General features: G+C 59.0%; 1 protein-coding gene across 2 annotated transcripts; it reads right to left on the bottom strand.

Moving 5' to 3' along the window:
- Window positions 1-9946, bottom strand: S1PR3 (sphingosine-1-phosphate receptor 3). Of its 2 annotated transcripts, none has more exons than XM_045575027.1 (2): window positions 9689-9946; window positions 1-3337 (listed from the first exon to the last, which is right to left on the bottom strand). In XM_045575027.1, exon 2 carries the CDS (start codon window positions 3201-3203, stop codon window positions 2070-2072), a length of 1134 nt encoding a protein of 377 aa, XP_045430983.1. In that variant the 5' UTR covers window positions 3204-3337; window positions 9689-9946; the 3' UTR covers window positions 1-2069. The 2 variants fall into 2 exon arrangements, with proteins under 2 accessions (XP_045430983.1, XP_036275987.1); XM_036420094.2 differs by lacking the exon at window positions 9689-9946 and adding an exon at window positions 3654-3850.
- Between the last annotated feature and the right edge of the window lie 634 nt (window positions 9947-10580).

The following is a 10580-nucleotide window of genomic DNA, read 5'->3' on the forward strand; positions in this document are numbered from 1 at the left end:
TTAACACACATACATGGGACATCATGCAGGTTACTAGCCGAATAAGACCTGTGGGCAGGCTCTGGCGGAGCACTCAGCTTCAAAGCGGTCCGCTGGCTAGCTTGGAATGCACCTGGCAGGTTACCGCTGGTTATTTTTTTGCACATATCACATGAACAGTTACTTTGTTGAGTCTTTTTCATTCAGATTGCTTGAACGTTTTGTGTTATTTCAGCTTAACAATAACCCACAACCTTCGGACCAACTCGTTTTGTGTTATTTCAAAGGGAAGTGTGGCGATGGTGCAAAGCATTACTATTATTAGCTCCGAGATCTGGGCCCCCAAAGCAACCTGAACTATGACAGGCAGGCTGCGACCTCAGTGAAAGGTAATGCCCAACATTTTGGCTCTCTGATGCGTTTTTTCTGAACCCAGTACCTTAATGCTTAACTTTGCAAGACATGCCCTGGGTTTGCTCACGTTACAGGGTAAAAGGACAAGTTCTTTTTCAGTGATGTGAAAAGGTAACAAAAATAAATGCCACTGACGAACCTCTGCTTACAAACAGGATGTACGTCATCAATAATAAAATGAGGACAGTCTCTGGTCAGTACACAGAGAGGCCCCAGGACCACAGAAATGTCCCTTAATGAGAGGAACTCGCATCAGAAAGAACAGGAGCCAATTTCTCTGCAGAGTCGTTAGTGTGTTAATGCTACTCCTTCCGTCTCTATGCAGTTACATTCGCGCCGAACCTAAAACTTCATGGAAGGTTTCCCCAAGTAAGAATCTTTTGAAGGTTGTTTGCTTGGATTTTTCAAGAACCAAGACGTCAACCGTGTGCTTATGAGAGCTTACAGACGTGGCTCTGGCCATAGGCGACAGAGTGACACGGAGCCAGCCTGCGCTGAAGGGAAGATGGCCATCGTCCACTTCCTGGAGGAGGGCACAGCCCCCAGCTCCCGTCTGTGTGACAATGCAGCTGCTGGACAGTGACTGTCAGGGCAGCCTTCCGCAAGTGTGGACACGGCGACTGGCCCAGCTCCTCCGCTGTGACAACACGGGATTCCGACCTGGTGCTTTCCTGATACAGAATCAAACTTAACATGGGATCAAAACGATGCCTCGTAAACCTGTCCTAATTCAGTAGAAACTTTCCACTCAATAGGCTGCCTCCGGCAACTTGACAAGACGGCCCAGGGGCCTGTCCTCGCTTCCCCGAGCAGGGCCATTTCTTAGTTAGTCTGAGCTCAGCCTCCTGAGGGACCTTGGCTGACGTTTTTGTGATTTGGGGAAACCCATGATTAATCATGTAATTGGCTAATTTGGCTCCAGGTGTCCTTAGCACCGAGCAGGGACACGTGGCAGGTCCTCGGGGAACTTGGCTGTTCTGGCCAGGTAGACACTGACCTGCCCCCGGGCACGGGGCAGGACTGTGAGGTCAGATCCACGCTCCTGGGACCGCCTTGGACAAGGGCTTTCTGAGAATTTTTGCATTTGACACCTGCTGGACTCCAGACTTCACGTCTGTCTGAGACTGGGACCGGTGTCACCTGTTCCCAGGCATGTCCCAACAGGACGGGCAGAACATGTCCGTGCTGTGACCACACTGAGTGCGCAGCCTCTGCACGTGCCACAGTGGCCAGGCGGACCCCGTGCAGCTTGGCACCCTTGGAAGGCTTTGGACCCGGAAACAAAGAGCACTTTCCACACTGAAATGGGATGGCAAGTCCTTGAGTCCCAGCCTGACGGGACAGCCTCACCCATCAGGCTGTCGGCAAAACGGATTTCCTGAGTCTCCGCTCCGGTAAAGCCCTGGCAAGGCTGCTATAAATAAGAGGTTGAGCGTCAACCTATGACCCAGGAGGTCATGGTCCATCCCCAGTCAGGACACAGGCCTGGGTTGCAGGCTCCATCCGTAGTGGGGGCTGTGCAGGAGGAAGCTGATCAATGATTCTCTCTCATCACTGATGTTTGTCTCCCTCCCGCGCACGCGCACTTCCTCTCTGAAACCAACACAAACAAACAGGGGCCGCAGAGCTGGGCGCTGCTGCTGCAGAGCCGGAGGATCACTCCGCGGGCCCCGCCCTCACTTGCAGAGGGGCCCGTTCTGCAGGGTTTTGTTCCTGTCGGTTAGGCATGGGGAGGGGGTCGTCTGGGTCATGTCTTCCTTGCTCTTCGGGGAGGGGCTGCTGTTGCTGCCACTGGACTTGCTCTTGCTCGGGTCGAGAGCGAGCTGGATGGGTAGGGAGCGGGTGCCCCGGGCGGGGACCAGGCAGTGGCAGACGAGCCGGAAGAAGGCCCGCCGCATCTCCTTGCTGGCCAGCGTGTAGATGACGGGGTTCATGGCGGAGTTGAGCACGGCCAGCACGATAAACCACTTGTCCTTGAACAGGACGGCGCACTCCTTCACTCTGCAGGCCACGTCGGCGAGGAAGAGGACGAAGAGCGGCGACCAGCAGGCGATGAACACGGTCACCACAATGACCACGGTGCGGAGCAGGGCCATGGAGCGCTCCGAGTGCAGGGGACTGGCCACCCGGCGGCTGCTGGACCGCACCAGGCAGTAGATGCGCGCGTACAGGATCACGATGGCCGCCAGGATGGCGGTGAAGACGCTGACGCAGAAGGCGATGTACTTCTTGGAGTAGAGGGGCAGGATGGTGGAGCAGTCCGGGAGGTTGTGCAGGCAGTTCCAGCCCAGGATGGGCAGGGCTCCCAGAGAGAGCGCGATAAGCCAGCACATGCCGATGAGCAGGAAGACGCGGTGCTTCTTATTGGCGTTGTACGGCCTCATTTTGATCATGGTCAGGTGCCGCTCGATGGCGATGGCCAGGAGGCTGCAGGTGGACGCCCCAAGGGCCACGAACATGCTGCCTTCTCGCAGGAACCAGACCGTGGGAGACAGGCTCAGTGTCCTCTTGCCCGACATCAGGATGTTGACCTTGTAGACGATGCCGGCCAGCAGGTCGCAGAGAGCCAGGTTGCTGATGAAGAAGTACATGCGGTTGTGAAGCTTCTTGTTCTTCCAGATGGCGATCAGAACCATCAGGTTCTCCAGGACGATGAAGCTGCAGAGCACCAAGAACAGCACGGTGGTGAGGGCGCTGCCCTCGGGGGCATCCGCCAGCCGGCCGGCCAGCTTGCCCACGTAGCTGTAATGTTCGTACAGAGTCCCATTTCCGGGGGAGGGCCTGGGCCTCGGGGTGAGGACCCTGGACATCACTTGGAATTTACAGGCCGTCGGCTCCAGATCCAGCAGAGGGCGCCTCAGGAACGTCCATTTCTAGCAAAGACCAGCTCAGGCTTCCCAGGTGATCCTGGCCAGCCCCCTGCTGGGGTGCTGGGAATGGGCTCCTGCAAACAGAAAAAAAAGGGGGGTGGCAGCAAAGCTGGAGAAAGGCACCCAAAATGCGAACGCACGTGGCTGGGCCTAGGGGCTCAGAGAGGGCCTCCGTTCCCGGGACGGAGGAGGGCGAGAGCGCTGGGGTCTGGCTGCCAGGAGGGGAGTTCAGTGGGGAGCCCCGGTCACTCACAGACCCAGAACTTCCCTCTGGAAATGCCGTCGGTTAGCCCTCACCCACTGCCCGGGAGCTGGCGGCCCATCCTTCTCAGCAGGAGAAACAGGAGCCTCTGAGGCCGGGGAAACAGTATGGCCTAGGGAAGGTGCCACCTGGTTTCTGAGAGCTCTGGGTGAGTCTCAGAGTGACATCACAGGACACGCCCACACTGCCCGCCTTCCCTGGAGCCAAGCAGGGCCCAGGGCAGAAGTCAGATCCTGAAGGCCCTTAGGTCTGCAGGGCCCGGAGCCCTGACCTCTGACCACGTGGCCCCTGAGGAAGACAGCCGAGAACCTGAAGCAGCTTCGCTAGTGAGCGTGGAGCTGGGAGGAAGGAACGCACACCTGTACAAGTGGAGTCCACCTCCTCGGAGCTTACAGGGAGAGAGAGCAAGCAAGGCCAAGCACATGGACTTGGAGTTTGGCTTAAAATTCAAATGCCTGAATAGCAGCATAACTACCTACTCCCCCTGCTCCCCTCCCACCACCCAGCTAAATCAAATCAGTGCACATGAGCCGAAGGACACAACCAACTTGGGAGACGAGTGAGGCAGTGAAGGTGCTGAGCCCACGAGCCAGGCCCTGGGTGGCTTGGATTTTAATGCCTCCCCCACCCGACCTGGACACTCCCCACCCCACCTGCGGCCTCCTGGGACGTCCAGGGGGACCCAGCCACCGAGGAGGAAAGGGCTTTCAGTGGACTCCCTGACTTCACCTTTAAGTTATGAATACATAAACGCGTAGCTAAGATCAAATGGCGTCATCTACAGCAGCCCACCGTGTGTATCGGGGAAGCTTTTTGTACTTTTGGACATTTAATTCACAACCTTAGCTTTGGGTTGAGGGCAAATGGACCACCCTACTGACCTGGGGCTCCGTGCTTCGGGGTGATGGGCTCTGACGGCTTCCCCTACCCTCTGAGCTCATCCCAGGCCCAGACAGGCCTCAGTGCCTGGAAGGACACAGGGATCAGCGTGGGCAGCTGCTGTGCAGGGGAAGCAGAGGAGACCCAGCCAGGGCCCCCTGCCCACGGGACCCTCCTGGTAACCGCTTTCCTGCCCTCGGGTGCTGGTCCCTGAGGAGGTTGGGGTCGCCAAGGACACCACGCGTGTCCGTGTCCACGGGAAAGGCCAGCACCAGGGCAGGGAGAGAGAGTTTACTGATTTTCAGAGAGAGAGGAAGGGGAAAGGAGAGAGAAACACCGATGTGAGAGCCCACACTCCACGGCTGCCTCCTACATGCCCCACACCAGGACTGAGCCCACACCGGCATTGACCAGGAATCGACTGGCACCCCCGGTGCCTGGGACAATGGAGCCAATGGGCCAGGGTGAGGAGCACACTTTTTGAGCACATGTCCTGTGAAGTGTGAGTCTCCACATGCAGTGGGACTGGAAGGCACCCAGCTGTCCTCGGAAATTAAAAGCGTATTTTCTTTGCATTATCCACAGCAGAGTAGACCTTCCTGAGAGCTGAGTGCTGGCCGAAGGCCAGCCTGAGCTTACACGCGGCTCAGCATTGCCCTGCCTCCTCCAAAGCATCTAGTGGGGGACAGCTAGCTTACCCCGCAGAAACGGGTCCCAACCCGGCGCCCCTGAGGCTGGCCCCTCTGTGCCCCAAGCCCCTTCCCAAACGGGACCACTGTCTGGCTTCTCACCCCTTAGGCCAGCCTGCTGCTGAGCTTCCCATGAGGGAGCCCTGCCGGAAGCTGCTGTGCTGGGTGGGATGCTCCTGCCATCATGGGGGTGACTGCTGATTGGACAGACACACCGTTTGTTGTTTGTGGACATGGTGTTCTTTCCGTGCCCTGAATGCCCATGTCCTGTGTGAGCAGGTGCTGTGTCCGCGGTACCACTGATCCGTGAGCATGCGGTGCTGGCACTGAGCGTGGGCTCTGACGCAGAGGGTCCCTCAGAGGCTTCCTGGGCTCGGCCAGAGCCCGAAGCTGAGTGTGTGTGGAGCAGAGAGAGCCTCTGAAGATGAGATTTACCCATTTCACATTTTGTTTTATCTTAAAAATTAGTGTCTGGGGCTGGCAGAGACAATGTACAAGTTTGATCGCTGCTTCAAGTCCAGCTGCACTCGCCAAACCCAGTGCTGAGGAGTGTGTGCTGGCCAGTCCCATGCGCACATCCTTAGGAAGCTGGGCGTGTTACAGTAGATACACGGCTGGCTCGAAGGCAGAGGTCGTCCGGGGAATCTATATTCCCTTGTGCTTCAGCCTGGAGCAGGCCTGGCTCACACCCTTCAGACAGAGGTACCCTGCCCAGGCCCGAGGCCCTCATCCACCCACAGGGCGTTCGCACTCACAGGCTGGGACTTCCCAGGCCGCTGGCAGGCGTTTCGGCACCAGCACCTCTCACAGAGAAAGAACAAAATGCCTTCCGGAAGGCGGTGCCAGCTGTGTCACCCAGTTTAGGCCTGCCAGGCCAGGGTGCTCCTTTCCCTGCATTCCCCGGAGGCATGTCCTCCAGGAGCGGAGGAGAGAGCACTGCAGGGATGGCTTCCAGATGTGCTTTCTATTCTAACGAGTCACTCTCTCCGGGCCAATTTGAAAAATAAACAAACTATAAAAAGAAGAAAGAGAAAAAAGCACAGAAAAACATGTCCACATAGCCTCTCTCAGGCGGGGAAGGAGAGCACAGTAGGACAACGAGGAGTTTCTCCTGGCCAGACGCAGGGCGCAGGGCTTCCAGTGGGCACGTCTCCCGGGGAACCAGCTAGCTCTCCTCCGAATGGAACGAAAACACCACACAGTTGCCAATGAGTGAAATTCCTTGGAAAGCAGGTTTTTTTCCTTCCAAGAGGAAAGAATGAGTTGGCCCTCACGGAAACCCCTTTGCCGGCGAGCACCCCGCGCTCGGATTTCTCAGGGGCCCCTCTGCTTCCAGAAGCGGCAGAGGCTCTGCACACCCGCCTAGCGCTGCACTGAGCTCCAGGCCACAGGGCGCTGCCAGTGAGCAAACCACCGCTGTCCGGTCCAGCTGAGGGTCTCAGGGTCCCGTGCTCACTCCTCTGGGCCCCAGGCCTGTCCCTCGGGGGACAATTGTTTTTGATCCAAGAGGTCTTCCTCTCTTTGTTTCTCAATGAAGCTTTTCAAGCTTCCTCTCCCCTGCCTGCTCTCCCCTGTAAGGTACAGGACTGAATTCCTACCAAGACTGTCACAAGACCAACAGGGATGTGTGGGACCGAGCTCCTCAAGGGAGCTAAAGGTGATGCAGATAAGAGGTGTTCTGCCTGAGAAGTCCTAAGAGTGGGCTCCCAGCGCTCTCACTCAGAGACAAGGCCCATGCTGTGCACATGGCACCTCGCAGGGACCACGCCTGCTCTCCCATCTGCCTTCGGAATGTGCACAGGAGGAAACTGTGAGCACGTGAGGAAGAGGCTGGGCGGGGGAGGGGGCGCAGGGAGGCAGAGACTCGGAAGAGGCAAGACTGGGCTGGATGTCTGTGCCATTTCACCGCATTACTCATAAGGTGACCACCTTTCCACGTGTCCTTCACCTTGATGGTGATAAGAGCATCCCTAGCGTGCTTTCGAGCCAAACCACCTCTGGCTACTGTGCTACAAATCCTGGAATGCAGGCTTTATTGAAGGAAATGGAAAATTCTGCCTCCAGGGAAATGGAGCAGCATCCAGGCCAAAGAGCCTCGCCGGCTGACAGGACCCCCCTCCAGATCACCGTGCCGATGGGTGTGGACGCACCACCAGGCACCACGTTCTCCACCAAGCAGCCTGATGCCTGGTCTCTTACAGACAAAGCTTCAATTCCTTAGAATCGGAATAATACAAAAACAAGAGGCAACTTTATGTCCAGTAACTGAAACGACGTTAGCTGAAATGTACTATTAATTGACACTAGATGGGATTCCACACTGTACATCATATTGATATCTCTAAGAGCTTATGGAAAACCTCTTTAGGCAATTAATTACTTGAACAGAAAATATACGGCAAAGAAATCATAGGAAATCACTCCAAAACTGGTGGAAGAACTAGGAAGCCACGTGTGAGGCAGGGCCCGAGCGTGCCTCGTCAGCTGTGTCAGCACTCAAGTCCCGGTCCTGAGTCGCGGCAGACAAAATGGGGTTCTACAAGGTGGCACCCCTACCTTTTCAAGACTATGACATACTTGAATTCTCAATTTTTTTTGTAATAAGAATATATGCATACACTGCAGATACCGAATCATCTTTAGGGGATGGAAGAAATACAATGGAATCGAAAGTGTGTCGTCATTCCCAGAGAAAGGAAAATCAATCCCGCATTTTGAGAAAGAAAGCCGTTAGCCAACATGTGAGGCTCCTTCCACAGCAGCGCGGGAGCCGCCTGCGAGGCCCGCGGAGGCATTGGGTCTGGCCCTGCCCAGGCGATAGGAGTGAGTTAATTAAAAGTTTGACCAAATACAGAAGGGTAATTTTTAAGTTGATAATTTTGTATGGCCCACGAATGATGTTATAAATATCCAAATGGCCCTGGGCAGAAAAAGGTTCCCCACCCCTGGTCTACAGGAAAACGGGAGTTTCTACTATCCACTGCGTATAAAATTAGGAGAGTCATGCACCTAAGGAAATTCACAAACATAGAGAGGAACGGCCTTTTCAAAAACGAAAACTGGATGAGACATCACTGGGCCTCTATCGTAGAGGAGGCTCCTAAGAGCTGACTGCACTTTACCTCTTGTTCCCAGGCCTGGTGACAAGAGCGCCTGGACAAGCAGGCCCCGTGTGAGCATCTGCTGACGGGAAAACACAGAGTGTGGCTCCCCTGTGACAGCAAACGTGGTTCCCACGGGCATCGAGCTCTGCATCAGTTACGTGAGAAATTGGACAGATCCAGGCACTTGCACAACTTGAGCACCACAGGCACCACCACCGCCACCTCCTGCACCACCCGGCCATGGCCTGGCCACCCTGCAGTCCCAGGCCCGCAGAACGGAACCCGGCTCCTGCACTCTCTGGGAGTTGCATTCGTTCTTCTTCACCAGGCCTGCACGATGCTCATCAGGGCGGAAAAGAATGCTGGAAAGGTGAAGCATGAGCATGTGACCATAGGAAATGTCCCGCCTCTATGGCCAGAAGCTCCGGGTCTGGAGGTGGCAGGGCTCCCGGGAGGGCACTGCCTGCAGGGTGGCCTTCGCATTTTTTAAATCACCTCCCACAGGAGCCTCTGTTCGCGCTGCCGTCCTTCCCGCATCTCCACAACAAACTGTCCTTCTGAAAACAACGCTAGCAAGAAGTCCCTCTTTTACTCTAAATATAAAACACCACAAAGAATATGTCATTGGAAGTGTCCGATGTCAGAGAGGGAGAGGGGGGTCAGAGGGAGGGAGAGACCGCTCGCAGGGCCTGGGCCCCTTCCCTGGCTTCATCCGCTGTGTGTGCAGCGCCCGGGTTCTGTGGGCGCCCCGACCGCACCCGGACTGGACCTTCCGCCGGAATCTGACAGCCCTGATCGCCTTGTTTGAGGACTAAACGGAAAAGGGGGATTCTGGGGCCAGTGTAGCTTTGGAAAGTGGTTTCAGCAGAAGGACCACAGGACACACTCCAGCGCCCCGGTCCTCTGTCTGGGAGGCGCTGTTTAACGTCCGCGTGAAACGGCGTGGACTTTCTCAGGGAAAAGCCGCTTCTCCTTCATTCAGTTACCAAGGAGCAGCGGAGTTCCCGGGGAAGGCGCCCTCCCCGCCGCGGCCCGTAGGCGGGATGGAGTTTGAGGGGGCTGTAGGGGTGCCCGGCCCCGGGATGGAGTTTGGAGGGGGGGGTTGTGGGGGTGCCCGGAGCCGGGATGGAGTTTGGTGGGGGCTGTGGGGGTGCCCGGCGCCGGGATGAAGTTTGGGGGGGGCTGTGGGGGTGCCCGGAGGCGGGATGGAGTTTGGGGAGGGCTGTGGGGGTGCACGGAGGCGGGATGGAGTTTGGGGGGGGCTGTGGGGTGCACGGCGCCGGGATGGAGTTGGTGGGGGCTGTGGGGTGCACGGCACCGGGATGGAGTTTGGGGGTGGGGGACTGTGGGGGTGCCCGGCGCCGGGATGGTGTTTTGGGGGGGCTGTGGGGGTGCACGGCCGCCCGGGTCGCGGTGGCGCCGGATAGGGGGGATCTCCTGAAAAAAGTGGACGCGGCGGCCCCCGGCCCCGGCCCCCGGCCCCCGGCTCACCTCCCTCCGGGCAGGCGCCGGGGCCGCCTTTATCCCGGGCTGCTCCTCCGCTCAGACCGCCTGGTAGACCTTTGGCTCCGGGCTCACACCCCGGCCGGGAGGTCTCGCCTGGGCTCGTCCCGCCGCCACACTCAGCGCTGGGTCCCGCCCGGCCCGTAGTCCGCCGGGCCTGGCCCCTCGGCACCGGCCTTCTGGACTCGCCCCTGCTGTCTGGCACAAGCCCGAGAAGCCTGTCCCGGGACCGGCTCCCTCAGCCTCTGCGCGCGCCGAGCACAAACCTCTCCTGTCCCCGGGGCGGGCCCGACCGCACCCCGCCCCCATCCGCCCCCATCCGCCCCCATCGGCCCCTGGCTCCTCCCCTCCCCTCCCCTCCCCTCCCCTCCCCTCTTCTCCCCTCCCCTCCCCTCCCCTCTCCTCCCGCCCCCCCCCCCCCCGCCGTCTCTCTCCGGCGCCCCCCGCAGGCTGAGCCCTGGGCCGCCTCTCCCCTCCGGGCCCGGGGCCCGGGGCCGCCTCCCCTCCGGAGCCGGGGCCCAGGCCCGCAGCCCTCCCGCCCGGACGCGCAGGCCGCCTGCCGCGAACCCGGGGACCCAGCGCCCGCCCGGCCGCGGCTCCTCTGGGGACGGAATCGATGCTCCCGGCGCGGCGCCCCGGAGAGAGGGAGAGGCCGGGTCCGCTCTGGGGACCGAACGCAGGCGGGGCGGGAAGGGGGGCGCAGAGGACAGGGCCCCCGGCTCCGAGGGCCGGACGTCCCCGAGGGGAAGCCTGGGGCGCACGCGGCCGGAGCGACGGGGGGACCTTGGGGAGGGGGCCCCGGTACCGGCCCCCGCCTGGCCCCCGGTGCCGGCTCCTCCGGGGGAGCCCCGAGCAGCTTCCCCGGCGCCGCGGGTGGGCG

This window comes from Pipistrellus kuhlii, unplaced genomic scaffold (genome assembly GCF_014108245.1).
Source record: "Pipistrellus kuhlii isolate mPipKuh1 unplaced genomic scaffold, mPipKuh1.p scaffold_m20_p_61, whole genome shotgun sequence".
NCBI classification, from domain to species: domain Eukaryota; kingdom Metazoa; phylum Chordata; class Mammalia; order Chiroptera; family Vespertilionidae; genus Pipistrellus; species Pipistrellus kuhlii.